Source organism: Microplitis mediator, chromosome 2 (genome assembly GCF_029852145.1).
Source record: "Microplitis mediator isolate UGA2020A chromosome 2, iyMicMedi2.1, whole genome shotgun sequence".
Taxonomy (NCBI): Eukaryota; Metazoa; Arthropoda; class Insecta; order Hymenoptera; family Braconidae; genus Microplitis; species Microplitis mediator.
Window position 1 is genome coordinate 19,845,715 of NC_079970.1, and position 15,251 is coordinate 19,860,965.

General features: G+C 28.6%; 2 protein-coding genes and 1 long non-coding RNA gene across 3 annotated transcripts in view; 2 read left to right on the plus strand and 1 right to left on the minus strand.

Annotated features, from left to right (window-relative positions):
* Window positions 1-180: 180 nt before the first annotated feature.
* The window catches only part of LOC130663339 (uncharacterized), a 92,295-nt gene continuing 77,224 nt past the window's right edge, over window positions 181-15,251 (minus strand). The window contains exon 4 of the long non-coding RNA XR_008989179.1: window positions 181-466. This is a non-coding gene — a long non-coding RNA (uncharacterized LOC130663339). The remainder of the gene's footprint in view (window positions 467-15,251) is intronic.
* Window positions 387-5,910, plus strand: LOC130663333 (uncharacterized). Its single transcript, XM_057462502.1, has 5 exons — window positions 387-669; window positions 798-914; window positions 2,260-2,406; window positions 2,505-2,631; window positions 2,693-5,910. Exons 1-5 carry the CDS (start codon window positions 601-603, stop codon window positions 5,146-5,148), a joined length of 2,916 nt encoding a protein of 971 aa, XP_057318485.1. The 5' UTR covers window positions 387-600; the 3' UTR covers window positions 5,149-5,910.
* LOC130663335 (uncharacterized) lies at window positions 7,440-14,041 on the plus strand. The gene is made up of 6 exons (XM_057462507.1): window positions 7,440-7,593; window positions 8,425-8,524; window positions 9,039-9,155; window positions 11,204-11,350; window positions 11,456-11,591; window positions 11,657-14,041. Exons 2-6 carry the CDS (start codon window positions 8,459-8,461, stop codon window positions 13,744-13,746), a joined length of 2,556 nt encoding a protein of 851 aa, XP_057318490.1. The 5' UTR covers window positions 7,440-7,593; window positions 8,425-8,458; the 3' UTR covers window positions 13,747-14,041.

Genomic DNA, 15,251 nt, shown 5'->3' on the forward strand with positions numbered 1-15,251 from the left:
CGGCTGACAATTGGCAATTTTTTTAATTTTTGAATAAACAATTAAAATGTACATGGAATAAAAATTTTAAAAGCGTATTTAAATATTTGAAAAATTAGTACGCGCCTTTTTTTTAAATTTCATTATTTTCATTTATTTACTTACATTTATTAAAAATTTATAAACTGTATCATACCTTCACTCATTAAAACATTTTGTTAAGAATTAATCGAACATATATTGTCTCTAATTAATCGATTTAAATTATTAGTGATAAATAAATTAATTACTTGACTAATTTAAAATACTTTTGATAATAAAACTATTGATAATATCTATGGTAGGTAATGAAGTTTTCATTTACATTCGTAAAAAAAAGGGTTGGTACACAGTCCGTTTGAAATGGTCAGAAGATTTATGATTGGCGGGATACTGATCAGCATCATTGCGAGAAATTGGACACCATTGGCTCTCCCAAAGTCTTTGTCTATGTAAAAAAAAAAAAAAACTTATTTAGAAGAAACCTGTTTACTTGCGATGTTTTTAATTCAGTAATAATATCTAATCTGTTTAAATTTAATTTATGTAATTTTAATCTTTTTCTTTGTCAAATTAATTTCAATGATGAGAGGATTTTATCTTGAATCATTGACTTCTGCTCTAGGAATTTCTTTATCGGAATATAAAGTGGTGAGTTTGATAAAAAAAAAAAAAAATAAATATAGTTCTATTAAGTTTTAAATTATTTTTCACACGAATTCTTTTAATTGGTTAGTGAATAATTTCAAACTTTTCATAATCAGTGTATTGTTTTACAGTACTCATGTGGACGAGAAAAAAAAAATAATGATATCACAATAGTAGGCCCTTTGTTGTCGAGAAGACACTGCCTTTTTTTAGTGACGCAACGTGGCCTCCAAATCTTGGATCTCAATGTAAATATTATCTGTAATGTTTAAAATTTTTTTAATTACGATAGATTAGAACTAATGTATATATTTTATTTATCACAAGTCTCGAGATAGTCCATTATATTTACCATAAAAATAATATTTTTTTATATTGAAACTGAAGTTAAGACACTTCCGGATTAAAAAAAAAATGATTTACTCCATGTTAAGTGTATGTCTATATATTAGTTGATTCAAATTGTTTTAACTCATTTCAAATCTTTTCTCTTAATCAGGGTTGTCTTTTTGTAAAAAACAAAGAAAGTTAAATTGTAGACACAAACAATAGCGTAATTGTAAGCGATACTTATTGACTGATTTTTATGATTCTGAAGTTAGCAGACAACAATTTTCGAATTTTTTTTATCAATTTAATTTGATATAAAAAAAAAACTAAAAATATGCACATGTAGAAAATTTAAAAAACTGTAGGTGCATTTTTTTGAATTTATTGTTGGTAAAATCCAAAAATTATTAGACGTCGGCTAATTTTTGTATCATTGATTTTTATAGAAAATTAACAAATTTCAAATGAATTTTAATAAAATCATTCCATGAGATAGAAAATTAAGTAACGAATAATATGACTAAGATATAAAAAATCAAATTTTCAGTAATATAAAGAGAATGTTAGATATTATAATTTATTTATTATATTTAATATAAATGAGTAAATTTTTTGAAGGCATTCTCGTATTTTATATTTTTACTAAATTAATTAATTATTTTAAGTGTTGATAAATAAAATATAGAGAATTCCCTGATTAAAAACTCCAGTTGGAAAATTCTAATCAGATTTAATTGGAAATTTCCTTTTCAAAAATCAGAAAAAAAACTTATTATTTCCGATTGAATTAAAAATTTCAATCTGAAAATGATTCAAAAATAAATTTATTGTTTTTCGATTAAATCCGGTAACACAGATCGTAATCCGTGGACAATAGATCCGCGACATGAAATCCTCCCCCCACCTACAATAAATTATCTTCGTTAATATTATATTTTTAAGATTATTATCGCGAATATTCTAGCAGCGAATATATTGTCGTGCGAATTTTTTAGTTACGGATTTCAAAATGTTGAATAAAAAGTCGCGGATTTAATGTTTTCGGATTACGAGTGACGGAACCTTCAATCCAATTCAATCTAATTGAAAAATTTCAATCAGATTTAATCGGAAAATAGTAAATATTTTTTCTGATAAAATCCGATTGAAATTCAATCGGAGTTTGTATTCACCGTTTTGTATAAACACTAAAAAAATAAATATTTGCAATAAGTAGTGTTCATTTATTTATTTGTTTAATAATTAATAAATTTTTTTTTACAGAGTGTCAATGGCATATATATAAATGGAAATAAAATTCCAGTAAACACATTTAAAGACATTGCTATCAATGATATTGTTGGAATCGGAACCAACAAGACTAAGGACTTTAATTTTAACAATGAGTTTGTGTATAGACTTCACTTTCTTGTGAGTTTATTAACCAGTAATTAAAAAAAAATAAATAAGTCGCTTAAAATTAACAAATAAATGAATGAATGGAACTAATTTGTCATTACTACCTTTAGGATACATATAAATCTGAGAGCTGCTCTCATGACAAAAAAAGAAAATTAGAAAGTGATTTAGTACCACTGCCAAATAAATTAATTAAGAAAGAAGACACTAATGATGCAATAGAAATAAGTGATGATGGTAAGATAAATTATTATTAATTTAATTTTGGGTTTTTGATGGTTAATTTTATTTGTTTTAGATGAGTGTCAGTTTTTAGGAACGACGGCTCAATTATCAGTTAGCGATACTGATAGTGGACTCGATATCTCGACTGGGAGATTTTCGGAAACTCAATTGGAAAAACGGATTAAGACTGAGTCAGATAATTCGAAATTAAATGACTCAAAAAAATCTAAGGAAGCCAAAATAGCTGGAGACAAAGGGAGTAAAAGAGATAAAACAGTTAGAGATGAAAAGAGTAGAAGAGACATATTCAAAGATCTGTTTGGTGATCCGTTTGCGATGAAAAATAAAAGTAATGATAAAAATAGAGTTAAAAACAAAGAGCAGGATAAAGATAAAATTAAAAATAATAATAAAGGAAGAGATGACAAAAAAAAGAAATCTTGCGAGGACAAAAGTACTAGTCAAGAATGTAGTAGAGAATCTATTGTACTAAAGAAGAAAATTAAAGTCTCTGAACGTACGATTGTTGAAAAACAAGCAGCGAAGAAATCTACATCAGCTGGACTCACTGATTCATCAACGGCAGCTGCGTCAGCTAGAGATTTGGCTTCGGAAAGTTCTTCACCTGTTAAGACTGATTCGAATACAGGCAAAAGAGTTTCTACCAGTGGAGAAAAAACAAAACCAGACATTACTAGTAGTGAGAAAAAAGATGCCAATTCTTCACCAAGTCCGGATGCTGATACTTTAGTTAATAAAAATAAAGACAAAGTCATTGAAAAAATTTTTCCTGGAGAAAACCATCATCTGACTGTCGACTGTGATGAGGACGCGGATGTTGAATTACTTGCTGAGTGTGAACAATTACTTGCTGAGGATGATGAAAAATTTAGAAACGATAAAATACAAGTACAGCAAATGTTATCCCGTAGAACCAATGAATTTTTGTCACATATTTTTAAGTGGGATCTAGCATGGTTAGATCCTGAGAAATATAAAACGTCAAAGAGAACTATGCCATTAGAAGGTGAGTTGATACCACAGCTAGGATCTTATGCAAGTTATGATGATTATGACAAAATAATGTGTAACTTGATCTTGCAAAAAATATGGTTCAAAATAGATCACAGTGCTGAGGATTTATTTATGAAAAAAAATCCTTCTTTTTACGCAACCGTGAAAAAAAATTCAATTAAAAAGTCACCAATTGGTTTAGCTGATGAGACAATCACTGAATTTGAAATTGAAATTGAACTACCTCTCAATCGGTCAGAACTGAAAGACTTACGACATCCTGAAAGTCACGATTTCCTTATGCTTGAGCTGCCCGTACAGACTAATAACGGAAAAATTGAATACCAAAAAATATTCGCTTGCACAAAAGATTATCTTAAAACACCACGCATGTTAACCTATGAAATCGCTACCGGATCTTTGCCAACGAATATTGTGTTCCAACGAAAACTGACATTGCGAAGTGTCTGCCGTATTGATAAATTTATACGCATGGCTAAAGCTATCAAATTTTTACCGTTCACTCCACTGATGAAAGGTGTAATTCAGCCGGATTCCAATAAAGAAGTCTATGCTTTACCAAAAGTACCAGATTATAAGCCACCCAAACTAATTACTAATGATAATTTGACTGGAGATCAAACAGAAGCTGTCTTACGCGTCGCTAATGCACTCGCTGGGCCTGATCCTAAAATTTGTCTTCTAGAAGTCTCACGTTCGAATAGATTCGACATTATAGTAAATATTATTACGGAGATAGTTTACGGTAAAAATAAATACCGAACTGATGAACGGAATCGTATACTTGTGTGTGCTCACAGTGATGCCTCGGCAGATGATATTACGAGTAAATTAATTGATGTACGGGAAAAATTGAAAAATGATCACAAGCCGATGGAAATAGTTCGTATAGGCAATCCTAGAATAATAAATCCACGCACTCAAGATGTTTTTCTAAATGAAATTACGCGTTCAGTGATGAATAAAGGAGTCAGTAATGCCAGCGTAGATCAAGAAGTGAACCGTCTGCGATCAAAATTCAATCAAATAAATATGCAATTAAAGTCAAGTAACTGTTCACCTGCTGCTGAACGCCAATTGACAGATAAATTGAAACATTGTGAGTCGGAACTATTACTACTGAAAAAGAGCTGCAAACAACCACATTATGATGATAAAGAATTTAAAGATGTGAATAACAGTATATTGTGGAAAGCGGATGTTATCACTTCTGTCTCATCGTCGTTTTTCAGTCATCAGATGGAGTCGGCGTTTGGTCTCGAAAGTCAAAATAAAATAGACATATGCATTATCGATGAGGAAAACTTCAATTATGAGCCAGGGACACTCACAACTTTTATGCTTGGTGCCACTAAAATATTACTCATAAGAGATCCAAGCGTTTCGGTTAATTTCGATGTTATCAAAGCCAAAAAGTTTGGTAATCAATCGCTGTTTTCACATATCAGTGAATATTTCGACAATGAAAGCCCAGTTATATCTTTAACTCATTAATGAGTTTTAAAAAAAAAAAAAAAAAAATGAAAATAATTCATTTGTTATTTGATGGATAAAAAATTGTATGTTCTACTAAAATCTTTACGGATGTTACGATTGAAAAGTAATTTTGCTTCTCAATATTTTGAGTTATTTTTTCGATTAGTATTATTTTTTTATACAAAAAATTAAATTTTTAGTCAGTTTAATTGTTAACATTGTAAGCTATCATTAGTTAAAAAATGTGGATAAAAAACTATCATTACAATTTAGTAGCCTTGTAAATTTTAACAGATGTTAAAATACTTTATTCGAAGAATTATCACTGCAAACAAACAAAGGCTCTATGTAATTATTTCTAATTATATTTATTATTTATAAATAAATATAAATTTCATTAATATTACTCTGATGTAAAGTACAACAGGTTGTTAATTGAATCGTCAATTATACGAAAGAACATTTTTAATGTTAATAATAAACTAAGACAATACAATTTTAATTATAGTATTGACAATTTAAAATGAATTCTCTTTAACAATATAAATTTGGATATCTTTCATTTGTTATTAACCAGCTGTTAAAGTTATTACTTGTTTCTCTCATTGTAAATGTTTTTATTTTACAAAAATCTATCCCTTGTGGAATAGAACATAGTAGAAGAAATTCATCGATACATACTACGCAGTTCTTACTCTTATCAGTATTTGAAACATAGCTTCTCAAAAGACTGATGATCAATAACGAATGCTTATATTTATTTATGTTCAAGATGATAAAGTCAGTGATTAAGCGATTATATTTAACACTTTTTTAAATTTAAACTATTAAATGAAAATAATTTTAATACAAATTTTTGTTTTTTTATCAGAAAAAGGCTCAAGTTGATTACGGATATTTTATTTATGATCCGAGTGATAGTAAAAACAACATATGTACAACTGACAATTCTTTTATTTTTAAATAAACAAATTAAATGGTAACAGAAAACGAAATTTTTCAAGTCATTTAGAAGACTTTACAATATTACTAGGTGATTTTTTAATAATATCCCTAATAGTTTGCTATTTTTAATCCTTTATTATTTTTTATCAATCATCTTTATTATTTATCAATTATTTCATAACTTTATTATTATCAATTATTTATTATCTTAAAATTTGATTTTATGTCCTATCACCTGACATTAACTTATTAAATTATGTTTCTTTTCTAATCGTAATCATTGATTCTACACGGAGAAAAATGTTGGCCCATACGAAAAATTATTATTTTATACCACAATACTTATTACGCACGAGAAACTTATCGATAAGCTTTAATTACGATTACTTTCAAACATTATAATAATTGTGATCCAGCATAGTAATTTTTTATAAAAGTATGATAACTTTTAGGATACTTCACTTCCTGTTTCAAGTTTTGTCGACAACATTTTTCTCCGTGTCCTTTTTTTTAAATTTATTTTACTTGTGACTCGCACTATATATCGCGTGTCAAAAAGTGAAAGGCGCATGAATTTTTTTCTTACCGCCAATTGATTAGTAAACATTTTTTATGCATGAAAATTAAACATAGATTTCCTAAAGCTGAAAGAAAACTCTGATTTTTGCCAAAAATTGTTCCTTTTGTTAATTAATAAATAAGTAGTTATTAAAAAAAATAATCCTTCGTTTAAATTCAAAATAAACTTATGTACTCAAGAAATCTTTTTGGTTTTTTGAATTCAGATGAAGCAGTCATGAGTTATCCTGCCTACGACATGGAGACTTTTTTTGAGGTGATTCGTCTCTCCCCACTACCACTGGCTCATTTTTCAATATTTTTTCATGAAAATTTAGCAGAATATTCTTGGAATAGTGCTTAATAATGTCGCAAATTTTAAGAATTTTAATAAAGAAGGTACTCTGAAAAAAAAGTCACGAAAAATATCCTCTTTTTTTTGTATCTCAGACTAGTCCCCTCCCTCAATCAGGTTTATAATAAAAAAAAAATTTTATTTTGCAGTCTTTAGTAAATTCCATAGCAATTTATGTGTACGTGTCCTGATAGCGTGGCTTGCAAAAATTTTGCCATCATATCCTAATTCGCTGAATAGGTTTTTAAAATGACCATTTATTCAAATGCTTACGTATGTACGGGATTTTTATAGTGATATTGCCCACAGTTCTTAACGGATATCATAAAACTTTTAACTTTTTTTTATAAAGGTATCGTTTCTTCAAGATTATACTGAGTCGTACAATTAAAAAAACCAAAAACTGTCCAAGAACATTTTATTCCTTCGCTATTCAAGTGGGATAGTCAGTGTCGCATTTGCATTTAGCCAAGTCAGACGAGTAGTAACTCATGTGTCGGTGAATCGTCAACTTCGCAAGTAACGAAGAATTGCAGACGTTCAAATATTGTGTGTGCATTTGAAAAGAAAGAAGTCACATAACTAAGAATCGTGTAATATAAAATGTATTTTACCTTAACGAGTTATTAAAATTCAAATACAGTATTGGCAATTGCATGAATATTAAACAAAAAAATAATTAAATTTGTATGTACAGTTGAACTATTTTAAACGAAATATTACAAAATTATGGCTTTCTAAAGAATTATAATGATGGTTTATGTAAAAAAAATATTTTATTTTATTATTTTTTCATCGGTTAAAATATTATCAACTCATTAATTATTTCAGAATATAAATTTAATTTATAATTCATAATTTAAAATTTTTTATTTAAATTTATAAATTCAAAATAATTTTTTTCATACATTTTACTTAAAAAAAAAAAAAAATAAAACGAAAAGTAAAAGTACATTTTTTCGATATCTTACTCAGTGTTCAAGACATCGAATGTCATACTATATTATATAAAGATTGTCATTTATATGACAGATTAATTTGTTTTAATTTAGTCTGAGAGAAAAAGTAACTTTTCACAATATTGTATTTTCTTCTTACAACAAACTATGCTGGAAACTTTCAATTTTACATATTTTTAGTTAAAAAATTTGAGAATTTCATTTAAAATCATTTTCTAAATCGAATAGTCTTCAGCTCGATCGATGGTGATAATTTTTTTTTTTGGAGTGCTGTAAATAAATTTTAATTTTCTCCTATCAAGACAATTATTCTTCAATTTGAATACAGTATTAATAATGTTATAATTTTTATTGATTTACTACTTAAAAAAATATTGATTTTACAAAAGTTGATTTTTTTTTTTCAGTTTACGAATACTGTAACTATAAATTCCAACGAAGATAAATTAGCAGATTAATATTTTACTATTTTTTTAGTTTAAAAGAAATTTTTCAATTTCATTAATCAATCATGGGCGGATATTATCTTCAATCTCTAGTAGGTCCTGATCGTATTCAATTATTAGAGGATGAAGAGGTAAACTTTAAAAATTTTTGTGTGTGTACTCTCTAAAAACGAATTAATGAAAATCACGTGACAATCACAATTTGGCAGTAAATAGTCACTTATTGCCAATAAAAAGTATACCACTATTTGAAAAAATGACATACTTTTCACGAGTAAACCATGAATAATCACTATTTCAAATTTAAGAGAGTAATTTACTCGATCATTTAATTGGAACATTTATAAAAATCGATGGATTGCACACGTAATAATTATTCTCATTTAAAATGCTATGATGCAAAATATGCAAAAATTACTGTAGCCCTAGTAAAATTTACGATTTTACCAAAAATTACTGTAACTGTTAATTTTCGTCGTAGCGAACATGGTCCGGCTTTACTATGACACCATAGCATTTCAAATAAGAATAATTTTTCCGTGTACTTGTCCATTGTAAATTATCATTTTAAGAAAAATAGTTTAATTAATCATTAATTGAAATAGAAATTACTTTTATAAATTAATCATTATCTTATGTTATTAGAATTCATGTGGTAGCGACAGGACGAAAAATCGGATCTATTTACCACATCCATCAGTGTCACCGAAACACTGTATATTTATAGTGACGAAACATCACGTAAAAATAATTGATTTTGATGTAAATATGAATTATTTAATTATTGCATAAAAATTTTATTTTAGTTGTTCATTTTATTATATAAATTATCACTAAAAAAAAGATTTATTTGAACCAAAGATATCGTATATTTGGATATGGCAAAATAAAGATTTAATTGTGAGAAAGATATAGTATATTTGAGCATTTGAATTGCGTGAAATAAGGGATTTTTTTAGGGTAAAGACATGATCTAGTTGCTGCAAATGTTAGTTAGGGCCATGTGTTTCAAATATATGTCAAGTATAGCCAAAGTTTCACAAATATATCACTTACTTACCACAAATAAATTATATGATTATTTGAATCAACGGTCATAGTTAGTTGTATTAAATAAATTTATTTGGCATTAAGGAATATTAAAAAAAAAAATGCCACAAATAAATCGATTTATTTGGGACAAAAATATTTTTTTTTTAGTGTATGTAAGCTAAGAAACCTATAAATCGATCACTCCATGAATTTGTATAACTACATTTAGTAAAATTTAATAAATATATATATATACAAATACATGAGTGATCGGGTACTAGTTCCCTGATCGGGTATTGGGGTCTCTTACCTTACCCCGGGGAAAACGATTTAGATCTGACCATATATAATTATATCTGATCAGATCTGATTTGTCAGATCTGGCCAGATCTTTAAATTGTCTCTATCTGACGAGATCTGGACAGATCTGATCAGATATAATTATATGTGGCCAGATCTAAACCTTTTTTCCCGGGATCCCTATTAAAAAAACAAAATTAAATTGCAAAAAAAAATAATATAGTTTTCATTCGATCCGAAATGTAATCTAACGTATTAGAAACGTTACTTAGAAGAGTTATACATGAATTTGATTGATGAAAAAATCCCGATGACTGCTGGGCTCGAACCTGCATCCTTCAGATCCAAAGTCTTTGACGCTATCCACTGCGCTGCTCCACGTATGTGATCGCGTGAATGTAAATAATCAGATATGAACAATTTTCATGATTATATCTGAGCAGATATAACAAGATCTGATTATGTTAATTGTTGTATTTAGTTCAGATATAGTTATATCTGGTCAGATCTTACGACATATACGCCGATCTGACTAGATATAATCATGTCTGACAGTCTATCTAGCCTAGATCTAATTATATCTCATTAGATCTGACCGGATATAAACGGTGGTTGGCCAGATATAATAAGATCTGATCATGTGTAATTATTAGTTCTGATCAGATATAAATGATCTGCAAAGATATAATTTTATCTGATCAGATATAATTTTATCTGGTCAGATCAAAATCATTTTCCCCGGGTAACTACTTAATCGGATCTGATCGAATCTGATGCTGTTGACAACTTCGATATAGTTATATCTGGCCAGATATGATAAGACCTTTTCATGTCTAATGTATTTTGCAATCCAGATATAGTTATATCTGTTTAGATCTGGCCAGATATGATAAGACCTTTTCATGTCTAATGCATTTTGCAATTCAGATATAGTTATATCTGTTTAGATCTGGCCAGATATGATAAGACCTTTTCATGACTAATGTATTTTGCAATCCAGATATAGTTATAACTGTTTAGATCTGATCAGATATGACTAGATCTGATCATGTCTGATGAATTTTTTAACTCAGATATAGTTATATCTGTTTAGATCTGATCAGATATGACTAGATCTGATCATGTCTGAGCTATTTTTCAACTCAGATATAGTTATATCTGTGTAGATCTGATCAGATATGACTAGATCTGTTCATGTCTGATGAATTTTTCAACCCAGATATAGTTATATCTGTTTAGATCTGATCAGATATGACTAGATCTGATTATATCTCAAATCCCATATCTAACCAGATATAAATAGATCTGATCAGATATAATTAGATCTGACCAGATATAATTATATCTGGTCAGATCTAATCCGTTTTTCCCGGGTACAAAGTAAAAACGTGACTTTTTATAAAGATATTTTCTTTACTCTGATCTTCACGAATAAAATATAGGAAATTTGAAAATTACTTCATTTTTTTGCTATATAGAGTGTCAATGGCACATTTATCAATGGCCTACCAATTTCGGCGTACACGACGGTGGAACTTTCCGTAAATAACATTATTGGGATCGGAATCAATCAAACTAAGGACGATGGTCGTAAGAAAAGTTGTGTGTATCGGCTACAATTTGATGTAAGTTTATTTACACCAATATTTATCGTAAAAAAAAATAATGATAATAATAATCATAATTTTCTTAAATTTACAGAAATAATGATGTTTAATTATTGATTTTAGGATATATATGCTCCTGGGATCAGCTCTAATGAAAACAATTTCAGAGAAGAGAGAAAATCAAAAAGTTATCTATCAACTGTGCCAGATAAAGTTTATAAGCCATTAGACTCCGATGATGAAATAGAAATAAATAATGGTATTGATTAGACAAGTTATTAATTATACTACTGGGCTTTGAGATATTAATTTTATTTATTTTAGATGACTGTAATATGTCGATATCAACGGATCTAACGACCGATGACGATACTGATCGTGAATTTTCGGATAATCATTCGAAAAGTCAGAGCGAAACTGAGTTAGATAACTTCTACTTAAACGATTCAAAAAAATTTAAAGAAGACAAAATAGATAGAAGTAAAATCAGTCAAAAAAATACTAGAAAGGCTGGAAGTGAGAAGAGTAAAAAAGACGAATTCAAAAATCAGTCTGGAGAAAAGGATGCAATGAAAAATAAAGCCATTGATAAAGCTAAAGAAAAAGTTATAAGTAACGGAAAAGATAAAGATAAAATTAAACACAAAGAAAGTGCTGATAAACGAAAATTATCTCGCGAGAATACAACTAATCATGACTTTAGTTCAAGGAATTATGTCATACCGAAGAAGAAAATGAAGGTCCAGAATCATGCTGCTGATAGGGACGTGAATACAGGTGTCGACAATTATTGCAATAATGATGATATAAAGAACAAATTATCCCGAAAAACTAACGAATTTCTGTCGCGCTTTTTCAAATGGGATCTAGCTTGGTTGGGTTCGGAAGAAGATCGAGACTTACAAAGATATAGTCCATTAGAAGGGGAATTGATACCACAATTAGGATTTTATGCTGACTACGCTGATTATGATAAAATAATGTCTAACTTAATATTACAAAAATTATGGCTCCGCATAACTGGAATTACTGACTGGAAAAAAAATCATTTATTTAACGCGGTCGTAAAAGACAATTCAATAAGGAAGGTGCCCATCGGTTTAGTTGATGAGACATTAACTGAATTTGAAATTGAGATACCTTTCAATCGATCAGAACGACAAGATTTACGCCATCCTGAAAGACACGATTTCATCATGCTCGAGCTGCCTGTGAAAATCAATAACGAAGAGAAAATTCAGTACCAAAAAATATTCGCTTGCACAAAAGGTTATCACAAAACATTTGGTCTGTCAACTTATAAAATCGTTACCCGATCTTTGCCAGCGAATATTGTGTTCCAACAAAAACTGGTATTGCAAACTGTCTGCCGTATTGATAAATATATACGCATGGCTGAAGCTATCAAATTTTTACCGTTCACTCCACTGATGAAAGGTGTAATTCAGCCGGATTCCAATAAAGAAGTCTATGCTTTACCAAAAGTACCAGATTATAAGCCACCCAAACTAATTACCAATGATAATTTGACTGGAGATCAAACAGAAGCTGTCTTACGCATCGCTAATGCACTCGCTGGGCCTGATCCTAAAATTTGTCTTCTAGAAGTCTCACGTTCGAATAGATTCGACATTATCGTAAATATTATTACGGAGATAGTTTACGGGAAAAATAAATATCGAACTGATGAACGGAATCGTATACTTGTGTGTGCTCGCAGTGATGCCTCGGCAGATGATATTACGAGTAAATTAATCAATGTACGGGAAAAATTGAGAAATGATCACAAGCCGATGGAAATAGTTCGCATAGGCAATCCTAGAACAATAAATCTACGCACTCGACATGTTTTTTTAAATGAAATGACTCATTCAATAATATATAAAGGAGTCAGTAATACCAGCGTAGATCAGGAAATGAACCGTCTGCGATCAAAATTCAATCACATAAATATGCAATTAAAGTCGAGTAACTGTTCACCTGCTACTGAACGCCAATTAAAAGATAAATTGAAACATTGTGAGTCAGAACTATTACTACTGAAAAAGAGCTACAAACAACCATATTATGATGATAAAGAATTTCAAGATGTGAACAACAGTATATTGTGGAAAGCGGATGTTATCACTTCTGTCTCATCGTCGTTTTTCTGTCATCAAATGGAGTCGGCATTTGGTATCGGAAGTCAAAATAAAGTAGACATATGCATTATTGATGAAGAAAACTTCAATTATGAGCCAGAGACACTCACAACTTTTATGCTTGGTGCCACTAAAATGTTACTGATTAGAAATCCAAGCGTTTCGATGAATTTCGACGTTATCAAAGCTAAAAAGTTTGGTAACCTATCACTTTTTTTACATATCAGTGAATATTTCGACAATGAAAGCCCAGTTATATCTTTAACTCAGTAATGAGTTTTAAAAACAAATAAAATGAAATTAATTCATTTGTGATTTGATGGATAAAAAATTGTATGTTGTACTAAAATCTTTACGGATGTTACGATTGAAAAGTAATTTTGCTTCTCAATATTTTGAATTATTTTTTCGATAAGTATTTTTTTTTATACAAAAAATTAAATCTCAAGTCAGTTTAATTGTCAACAATTGTAAGCTATCATTACTATTTGATAGCGTTGTAAATTTTAACAGATGTTAAAATACTTTATTCGACCAATTATCACTGCAAACAAACAAAGGCTTTATGTAATTATTTACATAGGTAAATTATTTCTAATTATATTTATTATTTATAAATAAATATACATTTCATTAATATTACTTTGATGTAAAGTACAACAGGTTGTTAATTGAATCGTCAATTATACGAAAGAACATTTTTAATATTAATAAAATAAAACAATACAACTTTAACTATAGTATTGACCATTTAAAATGAATTCTCTTTAACAATAAAAATTTGGATATCTTTCATTTGTTATTAACCAGCGGTTCAAGTAATTACTTGTTTCTCTCATTAGAAATGTTTTTATTTTAAAAATATCTATTCCTTGTACAACAGATACAGTCAAAGAAATTCATCGATACATATTATGCAGTACTTAGTCTTATCAGTACTTGAAACATAGCTTCGCAAAAGACTGATGATCAATATCGAATGCTTATATTTATTTATGTTCAAGATGATAAAGTCAGTGATTAAGCGATTAAATATAACACTTTTTTAAATTTAAACTATGAAATAAAAATAATTTTAATAAAAATGTTTGTTTTTTTTATCAGAAAAAGGCTTAAGTTGATTACGGATATTTTATTTGTGATCCGAGTGATAGTAAAATCAACATATGTACAACTGACAATTCTTTTATTTTTAAATAAACAAACTAAATGGTAACAGAAAAAGAAATTTTTCAAGTCATTTATAAGACTTTACAATATTACTGGGTGATTTTTAATAATTCTCCCTAATAGTTTGCTATTTTTAATCCTTCATTATTTTTTATTAATTATCTTTATCATTTATCAATTATTTCATAACTTTATTATTATCAATTATTTATTGTCTTAAAATTTTATTTTATGCCCTATCACCTGATATTAACTCATTAAATTATATTTCTTTTCTAGTCGTAATTATTGATACTACACGGAGAAAAATGTTGTCCTATACCAAAAATTATTATGCTGTATCACAATACTTACCACGGACGAGAAACTTATCGGGTGTGGTACATCCCTAAAAAGAATTTCTTTGCATTATAAAATCTCACAAAGTTTTTTCCTTCACGAATTAACTCTATAGATAAATTTTTACATCGCAACAACTCAACAGAAGATTATTTTCACATCGCTCCATCTCTATATGAGAATATCTCTCATATTGAAAATCTCTACAGCAATCATTTTCACATAGCGTTAAGTTCAAACAGTAGAATTTTTGTTTTCACATTTTATTA

Bases quoted from the DNA above. Each gene is read 5' to 3' on its own strand.
- LOC130663335 (XM_057462507.1), top strand. From the start codon at position 8,459: ATGGGCGGATATTATCTTCAATCTCTAGTAGGTCCTGATCGTATTCAA. The intron at 8,525-9,038 runs GTAAACTTTAAA...TTATGTTATTAG, and splicing joins AATTATTAGAGGATGAAGAG to AATTCATGTGGTAGCGACAG. The intron at 9,156-11,203 runs GTAAATATGAAT...TTTGCTATATAG, and splicing joins TAAAAATAATTGATTTTGAT to AGTGTCAATGGCACATTTAT.
- LOC130663333 (XM_057462502.1), top strand. From the start codon at position 601: ATGATGAGAGGATTTTATCTTGAATCATTGACTTCTGCTCTAGGAATT. The intron at 915-2,259 runs GTAAATATTATC...TTTTTTTTACAG, and splicing joins TCCAAATCTTGGATCTCAAT to AGTGTCAATGGCATATATAT. The intron at 2,407-2,504 runs GTGAGTTTATTA...TACTACCTTTAG, and splicing joins TGTATAGACTTCACTTTCTT to GATACATATAAATCTGAGAG.